At 54.4% G+C, this 26,404-nt stretch overlaps 1 protein-coding gene across 3 annotated transcripts; it reads left to right on the top strand.

The window, feature by feature from the left end:
* The first annotated feature begins 132 nt into the window (after positions 1-132).
* Positions 133-26,279, top strand: FIRRM (FIGNL1 interacting regulator of recombination and mitosis). 3 transcript variants are annotated; one of them, XM_055121682.1, is made up of 25 exons: positions 303-356; positions 2,371-2,410; positions 3,333-3,374; positions 3,608-3,696; positions 4,652-4,756; positions 5,526-5,666; positions 8,185-8,350; positions 9,841-9,925; positions 11,557-11,722; positions 12,859-12,939; positions 13,557-13,621; positions 15,472-15,620; positions 16,034-16,163; positions 17,756-17,942; positions 18,978-19,060; positions 19,272-19,323; positions 19,827-19,916; positions 21,448-21,633; positions 22,518-22,640; positions 23,726-23,821; positions 24,440-24,553; positions 25,004-25,108; positions 25,192-25,272; positions 25,414-25,521; positions 26,042-26,279. In XM_055121682.1, exons 4-25 carry the CDS (start codon positions 3,631-3,633, stop codon positions 26,252-26,254), a joined length of 2,592 nt encoding a protein of 863 aa, XP_054977657.1. In that variant the 5' UTR covers positions 303-356; positions 2,371-2,410; positions 3,333-3,374; positions 3,608-3,630; the 3' UTR covers positions 26,255-26,279. The 3 variants fall into 3 exon arrangements, 2 of the variants coding, with proteins under 2 accessions (XP_054977656.1, XP_054977657.1); XM_055121681.1 differs by lacking the exon at positions 3,333-3,374 and having other exon boundaries at positions 137-356; XR_008627309.1 differs by lacking the exons at positions 3,333-3,374; positions 21,448-21,633; positions 22,518-22,640; ... (4 more) ...; positions 25,414-25,521; positions 26,042-26,279 and having other exon boundaries at positions 133-356; positions 17,832-17,942; positions 19,827-19,912.
* Positions 26,280-26,404: the final 125 nt, after the last annotated feature.

The following is a 26,404-nucleotide window of genomic DNA, read 5'->3' as shown; positions in this document are numbered from 1 at the left end:
GCGGGACAGCGAGTCGAGTCCTCGGTGGGCCAGACAAGCCCGACGACGCTCCAGCCCGCGCGTGTCGTCTCGGTGGCGAGGGCTGAGCGCGCCTGGAGCCGCAGGGCACTTCCGGTCGCGCGGAATTTAGATTCGGGCTGGTCGCGGAGGAGCGGCGCTCCGGCCGCCGGGCACTTCCGGTATCCGGGCACTTCCGGCCTCCGGCACTTCCGGCGCGGCTGTGGCGGGAGGATTCGAGCCGCGCGCGCGGCTGCGGCGCCGGCGGCATGTCCCGGGGCGCGGCGCTGGACGAGCTGCGCGCCTGGCCCGAGACGCGGTGCCGCCGGGAGCTGCCGGCCGTCCTGCCGCGGCTGCTCATATCCTGTCTCCCGCCCCCGGGGGTCGCCGGGCCGAGGTCGGGGGAGACCGTGCGGGTGGAGGCGCCGTCTACACCCGCGGGCTGAGGGGCTACTACCACCGGCTCAGTGCTGGGGGAATACTACTACCGGCTCAGTATTGGGGGGCTACCACTACCGGCTCAGTGCTGAGGGCCTACTGCTACCAGCTTAGTACCGGGGGACTACTACTACCGGCTCGGTCCTGTGGGGCTCCTACTACCGGCTCGGGGCTGAGGGGCTACTACCACCGGCTCAGTGCTGAGGGCTACCACTACCGGCTCAGTCCCGGGGGCTGCTACTACCGGCTCAGTCCTGGGGGCTACTACTACCAGCTCAGTCCTGGAGGCTACTACTACCGGCTCAGTATTGGGGGTTCCTACTACCGGCTCAGTCCTGTGGGGCTACTACTACCGGCTCAGTGCTGAGGGAGCAACTGCTACCAGCTCTGTGCGGAGGAACTACTACCACTGGCTTAGTCCTGTGGGGCTACTACTACCGGCTCAGTATTGGGGGTTCCTACTACCGGCTCAGTCCTGTGGGGCTACTACTACCGGCTCAGTGCTGAGGGAGCAACTGCTACCAGCTCTGTGCGGAGGGACTACTACCACTGGCTTAGTCCTGTGGGGCTACTACTACCGGCTCAGTATTGGGGGTTCCTACTACCGGCTCAGTCCTGTGGGGGCTACTACTACTGGCTCGGTGCTGAGGGAGCTACTACTACCGGCTCAGTGCTGAGGGGCTACTACTACCCGCTCGGGGCTGAGGGGGCTACTACTACCGGCTCAATGCTGGAGAGAGGATAGAGAGGGGGTTTGGGGATCGAATCGGGTTGGCTACTACTACTGGCTTGGTGCTGGGGGGTACTACTACTGGCTCAGTGCTGGAGGGGGGAATAAGTAGGGGTAGGGGATTGAGTGGGGGTTGGCTACTACTACTGGCTCGGGACATGTGCAGGACTGGGGGCAGCTACTACTACGAAGTAGGTGTTGGGGATGCAGAATGCGGGGCGGCAACTACTACCGGCTCAGTACTGGAGGGGGCTCAGGGGGTCAGGGATCGAGTCAGGGATGCGGGTGCAGGGCAGCTACCAGCTCCGTCTAGAGGTGGGTGAATGGGGCTCAGGGATCGGATCAGGGATGATGACTACTCCCTGCTCTGGGGTGGGGGCGGCTGCTGCTACTACCACCAGCGTGGATCTGGGCCCCGCTTGTTCTCTCTCACCGGCCAGTTAAGATTTTAGAAGCAGAATTAAAGCCCGTGTTCGAGGTGGCTCGTCCTTCATTAGTCCACCTGATTGCTTACAGTTCAAGAAAGGAGATTTTTCAAACGAGTCATCATTCCTGGGGCCTCGAGAGAGCAACAGGGCGTGAGCGCACAGACCTGGCTCGGGTTCAAGTCCCCTGAGAACTCCCTGGAGTGATTCCTGAGCACAGAGCGGGAGTAAACCCAGAGAGCATCGCCGGGTGTAACCCCCACAGCAACACTTTTTTTTTTTTCCTTTCTCTTTGGGTCACACCCGGCGATGCTCAGGGCTGACTCCTGGCTCTGCACTCAGGAATCACTCCTGGCGGTGCTCGGGGGACCCTATGGGATGCTGAGAATCGAACCCGGGTAGGCCGTGTGCAAGGCAAATGCCCTCCCTGTTGTGCTATCACTCCAGCCCCCAAAACGAATTAATTTATATTTATTTATTTGTTTTGGGGCCACACTTGGCAATGTTCAAGGGTTACTCTTTTTTTTTAAATTTTTGCTTTTTGGGTCACACCTGGCGATGCACAAGGGCCACTCCTGGCTCTGCACTCAGGAATCACCCCTGGCGGTGCTCAGGGGACCCTATGGGATGCTGGGACTCTAACCCGGGTTGGCCGCGTGCAAGGCCAACGCCCTCCCTGCTGTGCTATTGCTCTAGCCCCCAAAACGAATCTTTAAATATGCAAAATAAGTACCCGAGTAGGCCATTGCTCCATCCCAGTGTCTTCCTTAACTGTGTCACTCCATGTTTCAGGAAGCCAGTGACTGGGCTGAACATATTCGTGAGTAAAACTGGCTCCTGGGCCGGGGGTTGCCTTGGATGTTGAGGGCTGCCGGGCATAAACCCACTTCAGTTTCTTCCTCTCTCACACATCTGAAGCTTTGCCGCCCTGACACCAGAGACAGGGCATCTGCCAGAGACAGTGCATTGCCTTAAAGGTTGAGTGGGTCCGAGTTCAACATTTTCAGATAGGAAACATAACTTGCTATCTGCTTTCTGACTTCCGCTGCACGTGAGTTCTTGGATTTAGAAAAAACTCTAATTGGCAAAAAAAAAAAAAACCCGGTGTGATGTAGGTGATGACAGGCTTATCATTTGGAAGTAAGTTCATTTTCTCATTTTTCTGGACATTTGTTGAGGGCTGGAGCGATAGCACAGCGGTTGGGCGTTCGCCTTTCACGCGGCCGACCTGAGTTTGATTCCTCCGCCCCTCTCGGAGAGCCCGGCAAGCTACTGAGAGTATCGAGCCCGCGCAGCAGAGCCTGGCAAGCTCCCCGTGCGTATTGGATATGCCAAACACAGTCACAATACGTCTCTCAATGAGAGACGTTACTGGTGCCCGCTCGAACAAATCGAGCAACGGAGTGACAGTGACAGTTGTTGAGTCGAGAGAGGAGTTGCAGAGTAGACTGCATGCTTCAAAGTCGCTTATTCTGTTTACTGTGCAGTTTGATGTGCACTGTTTATTTCAAATCTAGTTTACTGTTGACTTTTTTTTTTAAACTGGCCATTAAATTTTTACTCTGTATGAGAACTCAGCATATTCACTATGGAACATGCGAAACATACACAGGTAGAAAAGGTCATGAACCATCTATCCCGTAGCCTGAAGTGGCTGAGGTGGCGATTGCCCGTTCTCATCTAATTTCTTTTACATTCTTCTATTCACTCTTCTGCATATCCTGTGACGCTCTGAAATCCAGATGTGTGGGTGCACATTTTCTCGTGTTTCACGTGAGCTGTTGGTGAGTGTGTAGAGAGTTCGGTTGTGCTTGCTTTCACTCACCTGCCCTCAGCTGCTGGCCCGGGGGCTGCCCTTGGGCTGTGGTTTCGGACCCCCCGCCGCCCCTGTGGGCTGTTGCTTGATGGTGCACACATCCCAGCGTCGGGAAAGAACAGAACCCTTCGTTGAGCTCAACCCTTCGTTGAGCGACTTGACCGCACTTCCCTACAAACCATGCCCCGTCTTCCGTTGCAGGAATTCTGAAAACGGCCATAGACATGTTTGTGCCCCACGTGGACCACCAGATGCTGGAGGAGACCTTCTTGTCACAAGTGCTGCCGAAGGTACTGTGTTGATCTGCCCGTGTAGGCGGTGGCAGTTGACCTCAGGGTAGATTGCATTTCGTTTTCCCTTTAGCAAACATCTGCAAGACAGATCATAGTAGCAGAAAGAACACTCATGAACATTTGATGGGGTTTGTGTAATCACTTATTGTTGTAGCCAGGGAGGTACCTCGAGAGCCGGATTGAGTGGGGGTTGGCTACTACTACTGGCTCGGGGCATGTGCAGGTCATCGGTGCATTCTTTGCATGTGGGAGGCCCAGGTGCTATACTTGGTGCCACAGGGTACCCAGACCACTGTTGAGAGTGGCCTCCAAACCAAAAACAAGTGCTAAAAGGCATTGTGTTTTCAGATACTGAGGATCTTTTTGTTAACTGGACTTCAATTATTTGTATTATTTATATTAAGGCAACTTTTACTTATTTTTATAGTTTTTGGCTTTGTGGGGGGGGGGGGGCACTCCTGACCAGGGGAATGGTATTTTAAGTTGGTCAAAAGGGAGCCTGTGTGACTGTTGATTAAGACTATCGTATGTGAACAGTAGTTACTCGATAATTATGTCACTGTCATCCTGTTGTTCGTCGATTTACTCGAGCGGGCACCAGTAATGTCTCTATTACACTCAGCCCTGAGATTTTAAAATCTCAGGTAGTTACATAGTTGAGAATATTTTCCTTGATGTTATTAAATAGCTCAAGATAGAAAAACAATCTGTTTCTGTCTGCAGCTTTATTTTAAAAATTAGATTACATAAATAGCATATATATATTTGATAGAGTTAAAATGATAGCAGTATTTTATAATATATACTAAGAAGCCTATTTAGCCTTATTAGGTACATTTGTTAAGCTAGAGATCCCTTGAGTGTTAGTAATGCAAAAGCAAATCACCTGACTTCTTAAAAAGTGGTTCAGTTGAGGTTTTTCTTATTCCTGTGTGTAATCTTATTTATACAGACTGTGAAATTATTTGATGACATGATGTGTGAATTAACAAGTCAAGCCAAAGGACTCTCGAGCCAAAATTTGGAAATCCAGGCCACCCTAAGGAATATTTTACAAGTAAGCCAAATCACAAGGAAGTTTTGAATGGGGACTTTTTTATTTTCTTCTTTTTGGGTCACACCCGGCAATGCACAGGGGTTACTCCTGGCTCTGCACTCAGGAATTACTCCTGGCAGTGCTCAGGGGACCCTATGGGATGCTGGGAATCGAACCCGGGTCTGCCACGTGCAAGGCAAACGCCCTACCTGCTGTGCTATCACTCCAGCCCCCGAATGGGGGCATTTTAATATTAATTATCTATATATTTTGTGTATGGTCTAAAGCTTGAGTTAAAATTTAGACTACAGCTACACATGCAGAAAATTTAAAAATGCCGAATTCTTCGTATAGTTTTGCACTGAATTGACCTAAGCATTTACAAGACAAGATAGCGTGCCCCTTGGGGCTGGAGCGGTAGCACAGCCGGTAAGGCGTTTGCCTTGCAAGCGGCCGACCCGAGTTCGATTCCCAGCATCCCATAGGGTCCCCTGAGCACCGCCAGGAGTAATTCCTGAGTGCAGAGCCAGGAGTAACCCCTGTGCATTGCTGGGTGTGACCTAAAAAGCAAAAAAAGCAAAAAAAAAAAAAAAAAAAGATAGCGTGCCCTGCCTGTGACATCGAGTATTTGCAGAGAACACCTGGCGTGTGCTTGGGGTTTAACGTCCAGTGACGAGTCATGTCCAGTACTCGTAGTCGAGGACGATGTGTTGCTATTCTGCAGGAAAGGGTGTTTGTCCTCATCTGTGTCTGATCGATTCTGAACGCAGCTTGTTGCCTTATTTTCCAGACAATGGTGCAGCTCTTAGGGGCTCTGACAGGATGTGTCCAGCATGTCTGTGCCACGCAGGAATCCGTCGTTCTCCAACATATCCATAGTCTGCCCTCTTCTGTCCTGCACGTCATTAAAAGTACATTCGTCCATTGTAAGGTGAGGGAGAGACCAGGCAGCCCAGAGTCTGGGTCACGGGACCGAGTATTTGATGTTGATCTCAGAGAACTGGAATCGACTTCTCATAGAAGAAAGAACCTGTGTGTGAATAATTGTTTCAAAGTGGGAGCTATAGGAAGGTAGACAGAGTGGACTTTTGTGCTGGGTAAAAAAAGTAGTATGGACTTGGGGCTGGAGTGATAGCACAGCGGGTAGGGCGTTTGCCTTGCACGCGGCCGACCCGGGTTCAAATCCCAGCATCCCATATGGTCCCCTGAGCACCGCCAGGGGTAATTCCTGAGTGCATGAGCCAGGAATGACCCCTGTGTATCGCCAGGTGTGACCCAAAAAGCAAAAAAAAAAAAGTAGTATGGACTTGTTCTGATCACAGGGATGCACCATGGTGGGTCATGTGAGTTCCTTAGTGGTCAGGTCCTGACAAAGAGTTACCGTAGTTTGTCCGTCTGCACATCCACGGGGCCCTTGCAGGGGGACTAGCAGTGCGTGCCGAATGACACACACTGGAAACTGCTCCCTGCTGATGGGGGCCAAGGTGCCCAGGCCCTAACCTAACGCCCTCTCTCCTCCTTAGTTCTGTTTCCAAGACTTGGCGAGTCAGGCGTATCTTCTAATCGTGGGCGTCTTTTGAAGTAGACTAAGGGTGTGGATGAAACTGGGTGTCCTTTTATAAGCAAATGTGTGTTTGGTTAAAAAGCATCACATAGTCTTTTTTTTTTTAATGTTGATTTTTTTTTTTTTTTAAAATTTTATTTAATTTTTTGGGTTTGGGGCCAAACACCTGGCGGTGCTCCGGGGTTACTTCTGGCACAGCACTGAGGAATTACCCCTGTGTGTAAACACAAAAAAAGAAAGGGGCACACTGGGCACAGGGCAGCAGTGCTCTATCTCTCCCGCCACCTGTGTTCGGTAGTCTCAAGCCGCTTCCCCCACGCTGGGGAGGTTGATGGCGATGATGAGGAGGCGAAGGAAGGAACGAGGGCCAGGCTGGTTGGTCTCAGTTGCAGTTTATTCCATTCCCATCTCCATTCTCCTCTGATTCTCCTCCTGCTTCTTCCTCCCCTGTGCTACTTCATTCTCCCTCTCGCTCTGGATCTGGATCTGGATCCAGCACTGGAACCCCCAGCCCACTCTTTCAGCCTAGTTAAATCCCCCAGCATGAGGGTTGGGGCTTACACATAGGTGTGGTCACAATCAATAGGGGTAAAGTTCTTTCCCTCACGGGATGCTACTTCTAGGACAGATTCTCTTTCATCAGGACACCCACCCAAGAGCAGAATCCCATGGGTGTGTTTCTCCTCTCCTTGTCCAACTAATATATAAGCATTCATAATATCAATCATTTTGTATGGATACGGCAAGAATGCATTAAGCTTATAAAATTGCTCTCCTGGGGTCATCTCGATTTCAGACTATAGTGCTCAGGCCAGATTAGTCTTTCCTATCCCTAGCAGGGTCCTAGTTGCTTTTGGATCATGACAGCATTTGTCCATGATCATGACAACATTTGTCCATGACCAAGATTTTATAGTTAAGCATTAGGCACTTTGGCCAGGCCCATCTCGATGCCAGGGTAGGACATAACTCACTGCTTGCTCTGGGTGCATCCAGTCCCTCGTCGGGACCCTGCTTTTGTGGGTGCTAGGAAGTAAGGGCAGCTGAGGCTTAAGTTGAGAAAGCAGATGCCCGGGAGTGAATAATATTTGAAGCCAATTAAATCCCATGTTCCAAAAGCATATTAACAACTGTCTTTCTTTGTCCATGCAAAAGGGACATTGCTTTAAAGTAAACTATTCAAAAGACACTAGGAGAGGAGAAAGGCAAGATTAACTTACAATACAAGTTCATTGTCCTAGAAAGATCTGACCTTACAAGTTAACAGAGTCTGATTAGGGGAAAAAGCTGATTAACTGGTTGGGGAAGAGAGCATAGAAGTAGTTACAGATACACAAAGGAATGGGAGTGACTCCTGAGCACTTCGATGGGTGTGACCCGATAAACCTAAGCTCCTTGTGGCAAGGAGAACAGGACATACCAATGTTTTAAAATGGTTAGAGATTATTACCAGATAAACCCAAACTCTTTGTGACAAGGGAGAAAGGACAAACCAATGATATCCTACCCCCCTGGTAGTACTTGGGGAATCGAGTGGGATGTTGGGATTGAACCTGAGTCAGCGGCATGCAAGGCAAATGCCCTCCTCGCTGTGCCCCAACATTTATGATCTTTTTTTTTTTTTTGCTTTTTGGGTCACACCCGGCGATGCACAGGGGTTCCTCCTGGCTCTGCACTCAGGAATTACTCCTGGCGGTGCTCAGGGGACCCTATGGGATGCTGGGAATCGAACCTGGGTTGACCGCGTGCAAGGCTAATGCCCTCCCCGCTGTGCTATCGCTCCAGCCCCCCCCCAACATTTATGATCTTTAATAGAATGTATCGAAATAAACGTGGCTCTTGCAAATTTTAATGACTTCGCTCTTTTTCTGGCCTTTGTGATCAGAACAGTGAATCTGTCTACTCTGGGCGCTTGCACCTCGTTTCGGATCTTCTCCAGGCTCTGTTCAAGGAGGCCTATTCCCTCCAAAAGCAGCTCCTGGAGCTGCTGGATATGGTCTGCGTGGAACCGGGAGCCGACGAGAACGATGGGACTGTGGGCATGGTCCTAGGTGAGCGAGGAAAACGTATTTCTTTTTTTTTTTTTAACTTATTATTTTATTGAATCACCATGTGGAAAGTTACAAAGCTTTCAGGTTTAAGTCTCAGTTATACAATGCTCGAACACTCATCCCTTTACCAGTGCACATATTCCACCACCAAGAATCACAGTATACCTCCCCCCTACCCCCCTACATCCCCAGCCCCCCACCCCGCCTGTGTAACTGGTAAATTTCACTTTACTTTCACTTTACTTTGATTACATTCATTATGTCAACAAAAAACTCACTATTATTGATTTGGAGTTTCTCCTCCCTAAAGTCGATCTGCTGAAAAGAAAGCATTTGATAATTTGGAAAACGTATTTCTTACTCTAATTCTGGTCAGTTACTTTATTTAATCTAGCATGTTTTTTTACTGACTCGGGACATCTTGCTCGTTACTCATTTAAAACAAACAAACAAACAAACCCAAACGGTCTAATGCATTTTTAGTGTTAAATTTAGAACTTGTAAAAAAAAAAAAATAAATAAAAAATAAATAAATAAATTTAGAACTTGTAAAGTGGACATCTGATGCTTTAGCATATTTTCATATTTAGTTTATGTTTATAATAGATCATTTCCTCACAAGAGTTTTAAAAAGTACACAACTTCATATTCTTTCAAATTGCTGCATTCTGAGGTGATACTTTAAATTGGGATTCACAGTAGAAAATGCAATTTTCAGGGGTGGAGCAATAGCACAGCGGGGAGGGCGTTTGCCTTGCACGCATCCAACCCGGGTTCAATTCCCAGCATCCCATAGGGTCCCCTGAACACCACCAGGGGTGATTCCTGAGTGCAGAGCCAGGAGTAACCCCTGTGCATCGCCGGGTGTGACCCAAAAAGCAAAAAAAAGCAAATAAAAAAATGCAATTTTCATTCTCTCCCAGATACATATTAGTAGGAATGCATATGTTTATTATATATGTAACAGTGCCCTTTTTATGTGTAATTAAGCTGGTTTCTCTTTTTCTTTTCTTTTTGTTTTGTTTTGTTTTGGGGCCATACCTGGCAGTACTCAGAGCTTATTACTCCTGGCTGTGCACTCAAGAATTCCTCCTGGTGGGCTTGGGAGATATGGTTTGCTGGGGATCGAACCTGGCCGGCCATGTGCAAGGCAAATGCTTTATTTTTTTATTTTTATTTTTATTTTTTTTGCTTTTTGGGTTGCACCTGGCGATGCACAGGGATTACTCCTGGCTGTGCACTCAGGAACCACCCCTGGCGGTGCTCAGGTGACCCTATGGGATGCTGGGATTCAAACCCGAGTTGGCCGCGTGCAAGGCAAACACCCTACCCCCTGTGCTATCACTCCAGCCCCCAAGGCAAATGCTTTAAACTCTGCTGTCTCGGGCTCCGAAATTGCATTACTTCTTCCAGTAAAGGTCAGAATTGTTCAGTAGTCCTTGGACACATAAGGGAAGTTTATGACCCTTGGAATGTTCTCTTCATGATAGTTATTCACTCACTGTTGGACATCTGCTCTGTGATTTCCGGTATGGACCACGCGTTCCACGCCAACACTTGGAAATTCATAATTAAGTAAGTTTTAAAATGGATTGTTTATCTTTACCAGTAGTGTCCCAAGATTCTAATTATTTACAAGTTCTGTTGCGCTGTTTAGTTGGGTTTTTTTTTTTTTTTTTTGGCCTTTTGGGTAACACGTGGCAGTGCTCAGGGGTTACTCCTGGTGTTGCTCAGGGGGACCCTAGGGGATGCTGGGGACCGAATCCAGGTCGGCTCGTGCAAGGCAAACGCCCTCCTGCTGTCCTCTCACTCCGGCCCCTGCACTGCGTTTACAATACCCATTTACCTTCTTCCTCTGACACCTCAGAAACCAGTTCCCACCTCGTTGGCTCGTGCCTCTGAAATCACAGGCCAGTAAACCTCCGCCTCGGGCCCCCTGACTGCATACAGTGGCCCGTTCCCAGGCCTCCGTCCCTTACAGACTGTGGCTAGAGCGGACTGTGGCTAGAGCAGGTATCTGCCTTCGCTACCAGCAGGGGTGCCTGTGGCCTCCGATGTTGGGGCAGGGGGGAGGGTTTGGTCGGAGCTGTCACAGTGCTCAGGGGCTTCTTACAGCGCCAGCTCACGAACTGCCGACAGAGCGCAGCGCTGTCATGGCCGTTGGTGCTGGCGTGGGGCCGTTGGGTTCATGTCCCAGAACCTTAGTTCTCGTCTGCAGGGGGAGTCAGCGGCGCTTGGGAGTGGGGGGTGCACAGAGACCCCGTGGCATGGCTCAGAGCTTGTTCCCCAGCTCACGTTCTGCCCAGCATGCAGACGAGTCTTGAGAGAACAAACTGGGTTGTGTCACACTGCGGCTGGAATCCCCCCGCCCCCGGTTTCTCTGGGGGGAGGAGCAGCCCCGTCTGGGGCCCCCCAGGCTTCCTCATCAGCCCGCCTGCCCGCCCACCCTGCCTCCCTCCTCCCACCGAGGGCGCCTCTCCTGTGTCCCCGTCCCACCAGCACGGCTCCTCTGCTGGGGTGTCCCCTCCTGTCCCCCTCCACGATGTCCCTCTCCTACGCCCCTCCCACCCCTGGCTCCTCCCAGCTTGCAGCTCCCAGCTGGCATCCCCCCCCCAGCTGGCATGCCCCCCTCTGTCCTCCGGGCCTTTTTTTTTTTTCTTTCTGGGTCACACCTGCCAATGCTCAGGGGTTCCTCCTGGCTCTTCACTCAGGAATCACTCCTGGCGGTGCTTGGGGGACCCTGTGGGATGCTGGGAATCGAACCGGGGTCGGCTGCGTGCAAGGCAAACACCCTACCTGCTCTGCTATTGCTCCAACCCTCTGTCCTCTGGGCCTCATGCCCTGAGAATAAGTTAGCGCCCATCCCCCCCTCGCTCTGGACTTCTCCAGCCTACCAGGCGTCACAGCCACTTGTTAGCCCCCCCTGTGCCAGACCCTCGGGTCCTGTGGTGGGGTCAGTGGGTGGTTTCATTCCCCCTTCGGGTCCCCCGGGCCAAGCGAGTATCTGCATTAGTTCAGTTAATATTTACAAGGAAAGAAAAAGATTTAGACGCTTACAGCAGCATGGATGCTTTGGAGGAGTTGGCGCGTCTTCCTCGCGTCGTGTCTAGCAAGAGGAGGTGCGGTGATTGTCTCCCACGTTCAGGTCACGTCTCGCGCCCCAAGTCACGTGCGGTGACCGTTTCCCTTTCCTTGCGATTCCCTAGGCAGAGCCTGAAACACCAGTCGGTGCTCAAGAGTCAGCTGGGACACACAGCCATCGTCACCGGCCTGTGCGAGGACATGCTCTCTGCCTTCCACTCCTGCCTGCAGCTGGCGGAGCAGATGGCGCGGGCGACGGCCCCGGGGGAAGACGGGGTGACAGCAGTCCGGGTGGGGGCGCTTTCCTCCGCGCTTACGGGGTCTCGGGATTAGTAAGAAGTGGCCTTCATCTACCCCAAATAACCATCGAATTACTTTATTAGAGGGTTCGAATGAGGCTGAGGAGGTAGCTTAGCGTTTCCTTGGCCAGGGGGAGGCCTGGGCTGGGTCCCTGACACGGCAGAAGGGGGGCAAAGGTCCAAATGAAGAGTCCTATTTGCTCACTGGATCATCCGGTTAGGCTGATTTAATTAAGGTTATGCTATATTTCTGGGGAGAAATTTTTGTCGCCACTCAGTACTAAAGTTTGTGTGATCCGTCTGAGTGTTAACTGATGTCAGCTGTGATCGTCAAAGGTGTTGTTTTGCATCTTGGGAATTATGTATCTGAAGGCAGTTACGTGTCTTTGGTAGTTTGGGTTTTTTATTTTTATTTTTTAAGGTTTTTGGTTGACCTGGTTGTCTGTTGAACCCCGACCAGCCCAGCGCCAGCCACATGACTCTTCAGAGAGGGTTGCTGGCTCTGTTGACGTCACGTGTGCCCACCTACGGGTTCCAGCAGCGCCACCCCCTCATCCTCTGCCCACCCAGCTTCCTCATCTTTGTTTTTGGGTCATTCTTTGATGAGGTGTAGGAGAGGTTTTATCTTGACTGTGTTAATTTAAAGTTAGTAGCAGGCAGCAGTAGGTCACCCTGCTAAGTCTCCCGCCTTAGAACCTGACAGCCTTGGCATTGCTCATCTTGTGTTCATGGATCCAAGATTTCTTCCCAGTGACTTAGAGCTTATTTTTGAAATTCTTTTTTTTTTTTTCTTTTTGGGTCACACCCGGCGATGCACAGGGGTTACTCCTGGCTCATGCACTCAGGAATTACTCCTGGCGGTGCTCAGAAACCCTATGGGATGCCGGGAATCAAACCCGGGTCAGCCGTGTGTAAGGCAAACGCCCTCCCCGCTGTGCTATCGCTCCAGCCCCAATTTTTGAAATATTTTGATGAGAGTTGGGGTTGCTCCTAATAACAGTTCAGAGATGTGTTTGCCTGGAAGATGTTTACACTGTGTGTACTCATTAAGAGATCTGGAAAACTAGAGTCACCTTTGCAAATTGAACTAATTGCTTCTCACTGTGCTTGTTTGCCTTTTGGAAACAGGAAAACGCTGACTACAGATTATTTCAAAAAGCACTCAAATTGTGTCGTTTCTTTGCTAACTCCCTTTTGCACTACACTAAGGTAAGGATTACTTTTTTATCATAATACTTAAATGTGAAATTTACAATAAATCATAATTGTCTTATTTTCATAATCCCTTCCAAAATCAGTCTTGAACTTATTTGTCAAGAGTATTATACAGGGATGGAGTGACAGCACAGGGGGTAGGGTGTTTGCCCTATGCTACTTCATTCAGTAGACTGAATGAATGCGAATGTTCCTCTTTGCTGGAGACTTAATTTGCTCTGGGTATTGCATGGCACCTCACCTTGTAAATGACAGCTGCCAATCATAGATGTGCCTGTAGTTTAAATAGCAAAGAATTTTAACAGGTGTTTAATAGTATCACTCGATTTGCTTGAGCGGGCGCCAGTCACGTCTCCATGGTGAGACTTGTGACTGTTTTTGGCATGTCGAATATGCCACGGGGAGCTTGCCAGGCTATGCTGTGCGGGCGTGATCCTCTCGGTAGCTTGCCGGGCTCTTCGAGAGGGGCGGAGGAATCGAACCCGGGTCGACCGCGTGCAAGGCAAACGCCCTACCTGCTGTGCTATCGCTCCAGTCCCATTTTGAGAGAAATGTATCTAAAAGACAAGACATCCTGTATACAAAGACTGAAAAGAGTTGTTTGATTCCAGGAATTTCTTCCCTTCCTTGCTGATTCTTGTTACATGTTGCACCGCCTTTACCTTCAGATACACAGGTGAGCTTACGAAATTCTAACAGACATTGCATATTTTAAATGAAAAGCGTGTCACTTAAAAAGTATCTGGGGGCTGGAGTGATAGCACAGTGGGTAGGGCGCTTGCCTTGCACGCAGCTGACCCGGGTTTGATTCCCAGCATCCCATATGGTCCCCTGAGCACCGCCAGTGGTAATTCCTGAGTGCAGAGCCAGGAGTGACCCCTGTGCATCGCCGGGTGTGACCCAAAAAGCAAAAAAATATAAAAATTTAAAAAATAATAAAAAGTATCTGTCAGTGAATTTTCATCTTAAAATCATTGGAGACTCGGTTGTGTCTTACTTTGTTTTTCCTCCATATTTTACTTAATCTTGTGTTCTTAACCTCACACCCAAGTGATTTTGCTATGGTGATAAATACCAGAGGCCCCCAAAAGGATTTTAATATCCATGCCCACACTTTGGTATATTCCTTTTATTTATTTATTTTTTTGGTTTGGTAATTTTATTTTTACTTCTCCATGATTAAATTTCCTTTCATTTCTCAGACCCTTTGATCTTTTCGATCGGTGGTTTTCACAGCCTCCTTGTCCCCAACTGTTTGGTCCCCTAGTGTCATGTGGAGCTACCACCCTCCCACCCCCCACCCCACCCCCATTGATGTAGCTTTCACCTGTGGCCCCCTTGGAATATCTGGGGCCCAGATACCTGAACCTTTCTGAACCTTTCCCTGTGCTGAGTAACGTCTGCTGCTCCTTTGGTATTGTCGCCGTTTGTTGGACAGTGGAGCCCAGGATGCTGTTAGCAGCTGGACACCCTCCCGGCCAGTGTCCCGAGTGGACACCTCAGTGTCCCGTGAGCATTTGCCCGCCTGATTGTCAAACAAACATCTTCGCTCTGATGCACAGAGGCTGTAGGTCAATCCTACGGAGTTTATTAATGGTTTTATTTCTGTACGTCTTCTATTTTATTTTTAATTTAATTCTCACAACTTCGAGTCATAAAATGAATCAAAGTAACCTAGTCGGTAACTAGCAGATGGGTGCTTTTTTCGTCACCCGAGTCCCCCAAAGATTTTACCTAAGCACATTCTTTTTAAATGCTTCCCACCTCATTCATCTGCTGGACGGTTTCTCATGCCCTGTCTCTGGCCACAGTTAAAACGAGAGGGCAGAGAATATTTTGTTTCACATAGGTTTCCATTAAGCCTCAGTTTAAAACCCATCACCAAGGAATTTGCCTTGAGAAAGTTTCTGTGGTTTTTTTTTTTTTTTTTTCAGTGTTCGATCAGTATTTTATTATTACTTTTTGACTTTTTGCGTCACACCTGGTGGTGCTCAGGGCTGACTCCTGGCTCTGCATTCAGGAATTACTCCTGGTGGTGCTTGGGGGACCCTATGGGATGCTGGAATTCGAACCCGGGTCGGCCGCGTGCAAGGCAAACGCCCTCCCCGCTGTGCTATCGCTCTGACCCCAGATCAGTTATTTATTTATTTTTTAAATTCTTAAAAAATATGACTCAAACTGATGTGTGTGGTATCAGAACGCTGCTAGGAAGCCTCTGAGGTTGTAGATTGACTGTCCTTGTTAGCAGCGCGCGTGGTGGTCCCGGTGCGGGCCGGGCCGTGCTGATGTGAGCCACGTGCCGTTTGCTCGCTGCAGCTGTGCCCGAGTGGGGCGAGATGCTGCTGGTGGCTCGTAGCTTGGCCTTGGGGCCTCACCTGGCAGTGCTCAGGCCTTCCTCCTGGCTCTGTGCTCCAGGAGCACTCCCGGTGGGCTCGGGGGCCCAGATGGGCTCCCGGGGCTGGCGTGTACGCTCTCGCCTGGCCCCTAAGTCGCTGCTGACCCACGGGCCTTTGTGCTTCCCCCCAGCAAGCTCCCTCCGAGCCTGGACGCACCCGCGATCCCCAGCGCGCAGCAGGAGGAGGTGGCGGGCACGTTCCTGGTGACCCTGGACGCGCTCCTCGGCCTGCTGCTTCCGTTCCAGCCCTTCGCGCACGCGGTCTTGGATAGTACGTCAGGTAAGCTTCAGACTGATCGTGGCCCCCTCGGGACGGGGAGAAATAGGCCGTGTTCCCTCAGTGCCTGATGTCATCTTCACTTTGCTTTTTTTTTTCCTTTTTGGGTCACACCCGGTGATGCACAGGGGTTCCTCCTGGATCTGCACTCAGGAATTACTCCTGGCGGTGCTCAGGGGACCCTATGGGATGCTGGGAATCGAACCCGGGCCAGCCGCGTGCAAGGCAAACGCCCTCCCCGCTGTGCTCTTGCTCCAGCCCCTGTCATCTTCCCTTTGAATCCCCGTTTTGTTTGGCGGGATTTATTTTTTGCATTAAGAAGAGGGCGCCCATGTCTTTGCCAGGCAGGTGCCTACTGAAGGGGGGGTGTGGCGCTCCCGGTGCCTGGGTGGTAGCTCGGGGTCTGCTTCCTGCAGGGCTGCCCGCCGAGCTGCAGCTCCCACACTGCCTCCTGCTGGTCAAGCTCATGGACAAGCTGCCCGCCCAGCCCGAGGCCGTGCAGGGCCTGTGGTGTGGGCCCCTGCCGGACTCGGAGGCCCTGGCCAGGTAGGCGGTGCATGGGGGTCATCCAGCCAGTCCCGGGGGGCTTTTCTGGAATGATCTGGAAGTTAAGTGGGGAAGGTTGCTTGGTTTGGGGTTTCTGTGGGGGATGCTCAGGGCTGACTCCTGGCCCTGCACTCAGGGCTCACTCCTGGCGGGGCTGGGGGGACATGGGATGCCGGGGATCGAGCCTGCGTCAGCCGCGTGCAAGGCCAGCGCCTTCCTGCTGTGCTGTTGCCCCAGCCCTGAAGTTCTTGCTTCTGCTTGGTATCCTAGTCACTGTCACTGTCATCCCGTTGCTCATCGACTGGTTCAAGCAGGCACCAGTAACATCTCTCATTGAGAGACTTATTGTGACTGTTTTTGGCATATCCAATACGCACAGGGAGCTTGCCAGGCTCTGCTGCGCGGACTCGATACTCTCGGTAGCTTGCCGGGCTCTCCGAGAGGGGCGGAGGAATCGAACTCGGGTCGGCCGCGTGAAAGGCGAATGCCCAACCGCTGTGCTATCGCTCCAGCCCTAGTCACTTCATGAAATAATATTTTATAACAATAAGTGCGTGTATGCGCATGCGTAGCAGATGTCAGAAGAGTTGGTTTTGTTCGGGAGGCATCTGCTAGTGTAGAGTAGACTCCGCGGACAGCGCGGCATTTGAGGGTGACCTCTGACAGAAGGAGCCCAAGATCCTAGATCCTGCAGGCCGTCGCTTAGAGAACGGCCCCTTGCAGTTCCCCTCCCCCCCCCCCCGGTGGCCTGTCTTGGAGTCATTCTGATATCACCGGGGATTCCTCGTCAGGAATCCTCGTCAGACCCCTCCCTGCTGAACTACGGTGGTTATTTTCTACTTCAGATGAGGGCTGTCTTAGCTGTTTGTTTATTTATTTATTTATTTTTTGGTTTTTGGGTCACTCCTGGCTCTGCACTCAGGAATTACCCCTGGCGGTGCTCAGGGGACCCTATGGGATGCTGGGATTAGAACCCGGGTCGGCCGCGTGCAAGGCAAATGCCCTACCCGCTGTGCTATCACTCCAGCCCCTGTCTTAGCTATTTAAACTGCAAGTTCTTAGGCAAATGTTTTTGGCTTTTGGGCCACAACCGGCAGTGCTCGGGGCTTACTCCCGACCCTGTGCTCAGGCATCAGCCCTGATGGGGCTTGGCAGTGCCAAGAACTGGCCCTGGCCCACCGTGTGCATCCCACAACGCTGTTGCTCCGGTTTCTGTGATGTAACAACAAAGTTCTTGTCCATTAAGGAATTCCTTTTATGACCGCTAGATTTTAGTTTTCTAAATACGGGCTGGAGCGATAGCACAGCGGGTAGGGCGTTTGCCTTGCAGCGGCCGACCCGGGTTTGATTCCTCCGCCCCTCTCGGAGAGCCCAGCAAGCTCCCCGTGGCATATTCGATATGCCCAAAACAATAACAACAAGTCTCCCAATGGAGACGTGACTGGTGCCCGCTCGAGCAAATCGATGAGCAACGGGACTACAGTGACAGTGACAAATCCGTGTCCGCACGTACGGGAAACGCTTGCCGACGGTCTTGGCGGAAGTCGCCGGGATGTGTCTGCTGCTAATACTCCCTGTCCTTCCTCCCACAGGCCGGCTCTTATCAGGGCCCTGTTCTGCAGCTTTGAGCAGTGTTCTGGCGAACTCTCTCTGCCTGTTCACTTGCAGGGAGCCGAGGGGCCGGGGCAGCCTGAGGCCGCCGCCACCCTGTACCAGCACGTCTGCGTTCACCTCTGCACCTTCATCGCCTCCTTGCACCCCTCGCTCTTCCCCACGCTGGTGAGTTTGCTGCTGGCTGAGCCGTTTCGTCCCGTCAAAACTGTGATTTGTGGGGGCTGGAGCCATAGCACAGCGGGGAGGGCGTTTACCTTGCACGCGGCCGACCCGGGTTCGATTCCCAGCATCCCATAGGGTCCCCTGAGCATCGCCAGGAGTGATTCCTGAGTGCAGAGCCGGGACTAACCCCTGAGCATCGCCGGGTGGGACCCCCCCAAAAAAAACAGAAAAAAACAAAAAAACTGATTTGTGTACTGATGAGAGCGTGCTTGTCCGCCTTTAATCAGCCCTCTACTAGGAAACAGTTACCCACAGCTCTGCAATATTTAGCTGCTGTATTGAGTGAAAATATATGAGAATGCGTTTTCAGTGGGAAAGTCAGAAATGAGACAAGAAAAAAGTGGAGGGTTGGTTTTTTTTTTTTCTTTTTTTTTTCTTTTTGGGTCACACCCGGCGACGCACAGGGGTCACTCCTGGCTCTGCACTCAGGAACCACCCCCGGCAGTGCTCAGGGGACCCTATGGGATGCTGGGAATCGAACCCAGGTCGGCCGCGTGCAAGGCCAACGCCCTACCCGCTGTACTATTGCTCCAGTCCCCCCAAAAAGTGGAGGGATTTTAAGAAAAGGAAAATGCAATAAAAAATGACCCCCCCAAAAAAGTCCTAGGTACGGGGGGGGCGGGGGGGATTTGTAGTTTGATACCCCTTCACCACCTGAGATAAAATAAATAATCATGTTCTCGGTGTGGCCCATTTGAAATCCGCCCCGAAAGGGAAAACAGTTACGTCTGGTCTCTTATTGATCTTGGGCATAAGTTAGATGTAGAATTTCCGTAAGGACCGCTGTCGCTTGCTGAGGCAGGGGCAGCTGGCGTTCCTTAGTGGTTTGCAGTCGCCCAAGACAAGTTAGAGGGTCGTAGAAGCAAGGCATGTATGGCGTCGCCTGCGTCATTCTCGTGCTCTCAGGCTCCGTGGGCTGTCTACAGACCAACTGAGCACGTCCCCCAGGGTGCTGACGTGCCATGAACTCTGTCCTAGGACGCCGCGCTGCTGGCCGCCATCCTGGGAACGCAGATGATCGCCTCCCTGCTGGCCGTGGACGCCTGGTGCTTCCTTGCTCGGTACCAGGGACTGTGGTCTGGGGCGAGACTTGGACTGACCGCGCGAGAGTTTACACTTGCAGCTCGGAGGAAAGGCCTGCGCGGTGGTTACATGGCATAAGTTGACTCGTGGTGGCTTTCCTCTTGGCTGCAAGCCCGCAGACTAGCTGTGTGCCCTTGTCCCCGGGCGCCTCTGCTGCTCTCAGTGACAGGAGCGCCCTCTCCGTTGCAGGTTTGGGACTGCTGAGCTCTGCGCCCACCATGTCATCGTCGTGGCCCATCTGGTGAGTGGCGCTGGCCACGCCCACTCGCTCTCGCTTGCAGTCCCTGGGTCTGCTGGTCTCGGGACGCGGGTCGGAGAGGGAGAAGTGTCACGGCTGCCGGCTACCAGCTCCTCCGCCCTGGGTGCCGATGCTGCTGGAGAAAGTGCTGGAAATGGCATGAAATGGGGCACGGAGACTAAGCATGTAAATTGCCCGTGATTGGCTCGGGGCTGACTTACGGCCTTGCCCGTGGAGCTGGGCTCAGGCCCCGACACCACCAGAGACACAGAGTCACTTCCCTGAAGAAGCACAGCGGTCCTGTTTGGGCACACTCGAGTTTGTGTGAGCTAGACTGTAGCTTCGGTTTAGGGGCCACGCCTAGCAGTGGGCTCAGGGCTTCCTCCTCTGTGCTCGGCATCACTCCTGGTGGCCGCGGGGACCCTCGGAGGGGCTGGGGCTGGTGCCGCGCTGTCTCCAGCCCCAAACGCCACAGTCCCCCGCCATCCCCGCTCTCGTCTCTCCAGGTCAGAGCCTGCCCCGGCCTGTGCCAGCAGCTCGCCAGCCTGGCCCTGCTGTTGCAGCGGCTCCTCTTCTTCATGACCCCAGCACAGCAGGCAAGTGGCACCCGTCACCCCTTCCAGCAGCCCCGAGAGGCGACTCGGACCCTTGGCCACTCGCCCACGCGGTCTGAGTGTGGAGCACAGCTTAAGCCCCGTCGTTTCTCTCGGGGACGGGAATGGCCCCAGTGAGCGCAGCCAGCAGGGCCTGGGCCCCCGGACGGCGACCTGAGTGTGGGCTTGCCTCAGGGCTGACAGGGACAGGGACAGGGCAGGGCAGGGCAGAGGGCAGACAGTCCAGTCCGCGTCCTTCCCTGCTCCCGCTCCAGCTGCTGTTCCAGAACCTTCTCTGGAAGTCGACGCTGCCGCCCCATACAGAAACTGCTTTGTCATTGAGACAGACGGAACTTCCTCATGATTCGTTGTTCGGGGTTAAAAGTGCAGCGCTGTGGGGGGCTGGAGCAACAGCACAGCGGGGAGGGCGTTGGCCTTGCACGTGGCTGACCCGGGTTCGATTCCCAGTACCCCATAGGGTCCCCTGAGCACCGCCAGGGGTAATTCTTGAGTGCAGAGCCAGGAGTAACTCCTGTGCATCGCCGGGTGTGACCCCAAAAAGAAAAAAAAAAGCGGCTCTGTACACTGAGACCTCGCAGCTGAGCATCTGCCAGAAGTGAGGCTTCTAAACCCTCAGGAGGCGTCTCAGTGTTCCACACTGAGGCACAAACCAGCTTTGCTGAGTGGGGTTGGGGGGGGTGGGGGGGTGCTGGCCTGTCAGAGGGGGGAAGTCGGAGCTGGCAGGGTCTGTTCCCCGAAGGTCAAGGTCGCTGCGTTGGTGTGCGTCTCCCACCCTGGCTGTCACTTCTCTCGAGTGTTGATGAAGGGACGGCAGAGCTCTCCCGTGACTGCCTTCCACGACCCCCAGGGTGAAATCACGCCCGCCAGCAAAGCAGGCCGGCCTCCCTGCGTCTTTCCGAGACCAGGGCTTCACAGGGGGGAGAGTTAATCAGTAGCCCTGGGGCCGAGCCCTGGCCCCTGGCCCAGGCCCTGGCGTCCGTTTCCGGGAACCCGTCCAGCCTGTCCCGTGTGGACTTCGGTACCCGGAAAGGGGAGTTGGCGCTGTTGCCCCATCTCGGGGCGCCGTCTCTGGCTTCCCTGCTGACGGTTGCAGCAGCGGAGATGAGTTTTTTAATAATCAGTGCATCACTAATTAAGGATTTTTTTTTGGCCATAGCAGCTCACTTAAAGCCACACAATTGCTTTTTTTTTTTTTTGGTGGGGGGACACCCAGCTGTTCCCAGGGGTCACTCCTGATGGCGCTCAGGGGACAGAACGAGGTTGGCCGTGTGCAAGGCAAGTGCCTTCCTCGCTGCCCTGTTGCTCTGACACTGTCCGCATCTGGGGATGGCTTCGGTGCCTGGCACCATGGGGCCCCCCAGACACTGCCAGGGGACCCCCGCCCCAGCCCCCCCCCCCAGCACTGTGCCTCAAGGAGATCAAACCAGCCCTGCCTGGTTGGATCTGCACATAAATGGGGCCGCTTAGCGTCTGTGCACGTGCTCGCGTCTCACGTTCCGACAATTCCTTCCAGGCGGAGTTCGTCCAGCAGTTCCCGCCCCGGGAGGCCGAGAACTGGCCCCTGTGGCAGCACGTCTCCTTCCGGGCCTTCTCGGCCGAGCTGCGGAGAGACGCGGCCGAGGCGCTGGGCCAGGCGGGCGTCCTGCAGTGCCGGCAGTGGCTGGGCAGCCGCCGCACGCTGGCCGAGCTGGACACGCTGGTGCGTGGGGCCTCCTGCAGCCGGGGTGGTAGGAGTTGTCTGGGGGTGCGATTAGCTCTGTGCAGTGTGAGACCCTACTTGGCTTGTAGTGGTTGACCCTCGTGGGCGTCGGGCAGGCAGACGAGGCTTGTCTGGCAAGACACACGCCTCCGTTTCTGCGCAGCTGCCCTGAGCTTCGCGCACACTCTCCTGTCGGGTTATTCAGGGGCGTCACTTGATGCCACGCAGTCCTGCCGCGTCAGACAGCAACGGCCAGAAAAACGCCTCACCCTCTAGTTGCGTAGGGTACTGTATGTGCATTGTTGAAGGATTTTTTAGAGACATAAAACAGCAGCGATTAAAAAAAAAAATTGAGTCACTTTAAAATATTAATTGGAGGTGCTGGAGCAATAGCACAGCAGGTAGGGCGTTGGCCTTGCACGCGGCAGACCCGGGTTCGATTCCCAGCATCCCATATGGTCCCCTGAGCACCGCTGGGAGTGATTCCTGAGTGCAGAGCCAGGAGTAACCCCTGTGCATCACTGGGGTGTGACCCAAAAAGAAAAAAAAATATATATATATGTATATATATATATATATATATATATATATAAATTGGTAGTATAAATTTGCTTGGCTATAACGCAAACCTCCTTATTGTCAAAGTACATTGTCATTTCAGTCCTTCAAGTGTTCAAGCTGGAAGGAAAACGATCTTCCACACATGAAGCTAAATGTTTCTGTGGATAGGAGAACTAGGTTTAAGCAAACACACCGGTATTCACTGAATAATGCACCCGGCCTCACGCATGCAGTTCCGCTGGGTGCCCTTCCGGTGTGTCGGGAGAGCAGTACGTGTTCGGAGCCTGAGGTTATCCGGATTGCTCACTGGCTCTGCCCTGCAGGACACGGCGCTCTCGGCCCTGCTGGCTGTGTGCGCGTCAGCTGGGGATGCGCTGGACGCCGGGCAGCAGGCCGCAGTCGTGGAAGTCGGGAGCCAGCTCTGGGCCTGTCTGAGCAGTCAGCAGGTAAGGGAAGAAACCGTTGCTGCCTGCCCCAGGACAGAGCCGAGACTAGAGAACAGGCAATTTCGGGGTGGAGTGGTAGGACTTGAGTCAGCTTAAATGCCCACGTGACCTCCCTTGGGTTCTTCTGAGCGGGAGTGGGAGGGCTGGGGTCCCTGCTGTGCCCGGCGTGGGTGCCCAGGGCTCCGAGCAGGCACAGCCCCCAAACCAGAACAACAAGAGAAAGGTGAAACAAAAGAGGAGAAATAAAATGTAAAAATGGGCTGGAGCGATAGCACAGCGGGGAGGGCGTTGGCCTTGCACACGGCCGACCCGGGTTCGATTCCTTGCATCCATATGGTCCCCTGAGCACTGCCAGGGGTAATTCCTGAGTGCAGAGCCAGGTGTGACCCAAAAAGCCCCCCCAAAAAAAAAAAAAAAAGGCAAAAACACAGGGGTCAGAGCCTAGTACAGTGGGGAGGCATTTGCCTTGCACGCAGCCGACCCGGGTTTGAACCCTGGCATCCCATAGGATCCCCCAAGCACTGCCAGGAGTAAGTCCTGAGTGCAGAGCCAGGGGCAACCCCTGAGCACTGCTGAATGTGACCCCAAACCCAAAATAAAATGTTTTTAAATATATATATATATATATATATATATATATATATATATATATATATATATATATATATAAGTAAAAGGTAAAACAAAGTGAAAAGAGTGAAGTCAAAGTAAAACCAAAGCGGAAGCAGAGTCAAGGAGTGTGACAGGCTGGGCTTGGGCCCTGGTTCAGCCCGTCCCCCTCCCCCTCGGCTGAGCCAGGGTCCTGGGTCACATGTCATCTTCCCCAGCTGCAGGCTGTGGCGCTGGGGAGCCCGTGGAGGCCAGCGCGGTGGGCACCTGTCCTGGCAGGGCCAGAAGGCAGAGGTGCCCTCGGGCTGCGTGCACCTGCCAGGGTGCAGTTCCCTTGGACCCGGGAGCAGGGGACGTGCCCCTGGGGCTGGGCGGGGAGTGCTTCCTGCCCGCGGTCCCCTACCGACGCCCGGGGCCGGCCTGGGTTCGGGCCGGAGGTGGCTGCCCCCGTGGATCTGAGTCCTCGTCTTCTTCAGGCCCTGGGGCACCCTCGTGTCCAGCACACACTCGGTCTTCTGCTTCCGCTGCTGGGGCTCCTCGTTCCCGCGCTGGATCTGCAGCTGGTCGGCCAGGTGAGGGGAAGGGGAGGGGGGGCAGGCCCACTGCTCCACCCAGTCACAGCCTGGTGCTCCTGCTGCTGCGCCGTCCCGGGTGGCCAGTGGCCAGAGGCCAGTGTCCGCACGGCCTGCCCTTCCGGTAGTTCTGTATTGTGGTGGCCCCCCGTTTCCAGGGCCCTCTCAGGAGACCGCGCGTGCACGTGCGCGTGTGTCCCCGTCTCTGTCTCAGGAGACTCTGTGTGTGTGTGTGTGTGTGTGTGTGTGTGTGTGTGTGTGTGTGTCTCCCGGTAGTTCCTGTATTGTGTTGGTCCCCTCAGGAGACTGTGTGTGTGTGTGTGTGTGTGTGTCTCCCGGTAGTTCCTGTATTGTGGTGGTCCCCCGTTTCCAGGGCCCTCTCAGGAGACCATCTGTGTGTGTGTGTTTGCGTGTGTACTGATGCCTTAGTTGTCAGCTCATGCGTGTGTGTGTGTGTGTGTGTACTGGCCTGCTCTCCTGGTAGTTGTTGTGCGGCGTTCCCCCTGGGCTGAAGTGTGGTTCACAGCCTCTTCAGGGCCCTCTGAGGAGCGTGTGCGGGGTGTAAGCAGCCCGAGGAACTGCTCCCGACGCCCGTGTGACCCTGCCCTTGCCCCCCAGGTGGTGACCGCACAGGCCGCGCTGCTGAGGCTGGGCCCGCCTGACCACGTGCGTCTGGCCGTGCCTGACTTCGTCTTGTCCCTGGGAAGACTGGTCATCCCGAAGGACGCCCAGGTAGGGCTGGGCCAGGGAGCAGCTCGCTGCTGGGAAGATGGGGGGGGTGCTTTGTGCCGAGCACTGTGGAGGGTGTCTGTGCTCTGGGTTCTCAGGAGAGAGAGAGATGGTGTGTGTGTGTCTGTGTTCCCCAGGGGTCCCGGGATGGCGTGCGTGTGTGTGTCCATTTGTCCTCCCCGGATCCCTGCCCCGGGGTGTGTGTGTGTGTGTGTGTGTGTGTGTGTGCCCCGGGGTGTGTGTGTGTGTGTGTGTCTTCCCCAGGGGTCCCGGGATGGCCGTGTGTGTGTGTGTGTGTGTGTGTGTGTGCTGGGATGTGTGTATGTGCCGGGGTGTGGCCGTGTGTGTGTGTGTGTGTGTGTGTGTGTGTGTGTTGGGATGTGTGTATGTGCCGGGGTGTGTGTCTCTCTCCCGGGATGCAGCCCTGCAGCACTCCCCCGCCTCTGCTTCCAGGATGCCGTGGTGCCGGGGCTCGCGTCCGTGCTGCGCCTGCTCCTGGCGGCGGGGCCGTGGCTGCTGGAGCAGCAGGCCCTGGAGGCCTTCACCCACTTCGCCCAGGTGCGTCGCCCTCGGGCCGGGCGCGGTGCTGCCGGCGGGCCGCTCGCAGGCACCCCTCAGCGGCTCTCCTCTCCCGGGCGCAGGGCACGTGTCACGAGGAGGCGGTCCCGCGGTGCCTGGGCTCGGAGGACGTGAGGACCAGAGTCGTGGCCTTCCTGGAGAAGGTACCTGCTCGCTTGGACGGGCCGGGCCGGGGGCGGGAGGGGCGGCGTCCACTGGTGCACGCGCATGCGCGTCCGTGTCCCCTGCGGGACCGGGCCCTGAGTCCCCTGAGCTGCTGGCCAGGCCCCGCATCCTCTCTGCAGAGCGGGCTCGGGGAGGAGACGGCCGCCGCCCGGCTGGAGCGTGTGAAAAGGGAGAGGAGCGTCTTCGCCGCGCCCTTGGCGGCAGCAGCCGCCGAGCCCCCCTCGGAGGTACGTGAGGGGCCGCGGGGCCTGACGGAGGCATCGTTAGACGGAGACTCGGGAGCCTGAACTCAGGACCAGAGAGGCGGGATGCGCTAACTCCGCGTTCCCTGAGCCCGGGAAGGGACCCCTCGCGCCCGACGCCCTGGATAACGGGCACGCGTGTCCCTCGCCCCATCCAAACCCCTCCCTGCACGATCGCTTAGCTCAGAACCCGGGACCCCCGTGACGCCTGCGCCAGGAAGCATCACACACCACGCGGCCACGCGCCCTTGACCTGTTTATTAGGCAGCGGGGGAGGAAATCCAGTGTTGGGTTGTCCCAGCTGACAGGCACGGTGCTGGCGGCGAGTCCGGGTACTCACGGCCGGTGGCGCTGGCTCGGGGACCCCCACGTCCTCTTGCACTTCTCGGGGCCCGGGGCCTCACAGCCCGGCTGGAAGGGAAGGCACAGCGTTTGCAGGCAGCGCCCAGGGTTCCAGGCCGGGGCCGAGGGCGCGCGCAGTACTCACCCGTGTCTCCTTCCGCAGCCTCCAGCCAAGAGGGCCTGTCCGGGCCCCCCCGAGGCCCCGCTCCGGGCCGCGCTGCAGGCCGCCGGCCAGGCACTGGGCACCCTCGAGTCGCTGCTGCGCGCTGGGCCCACGCCGGGCTGGCTGCCTGCCCAGCTGACGGTGCTGCTCCGCCGGACAGAGGCGCTGGGCCGCCTGCTGCAGCCCCGCCGGGACCTGGCCGGGCCCTCCTAGCGCGGGGGGCGGCCCTGCAGCGGACTCTAGGGGGGACAGTCTCCACTGGGCATGGGCCCCGTGGCCACTCAGCGGCTGGGAGGGGGCTTGGGGCTCTCGTCTCGGCCAGGTCCGGTTTGTCAGAGCCGCCCTCGCTCTTCCGTTAAAGAA

This window comes from Sorex araneus, chromosome X (assembly GCF_027595985.1).
Source record: "Sorex araneus isolate mSorAra2 chromosome X, mSorAra2.pri, whole genome shotgun sequence".
Classification (NCBI taxonomy): domain Eukaryota; kingdom Metazoa; phylum Chordata; class Mammalia; order Eulipotyphla; family Soricidae; genus Sorex; species Sorex araneus.
This window is presented reverse-complemented; position numbering and strand designations above follow the sequence as displayed.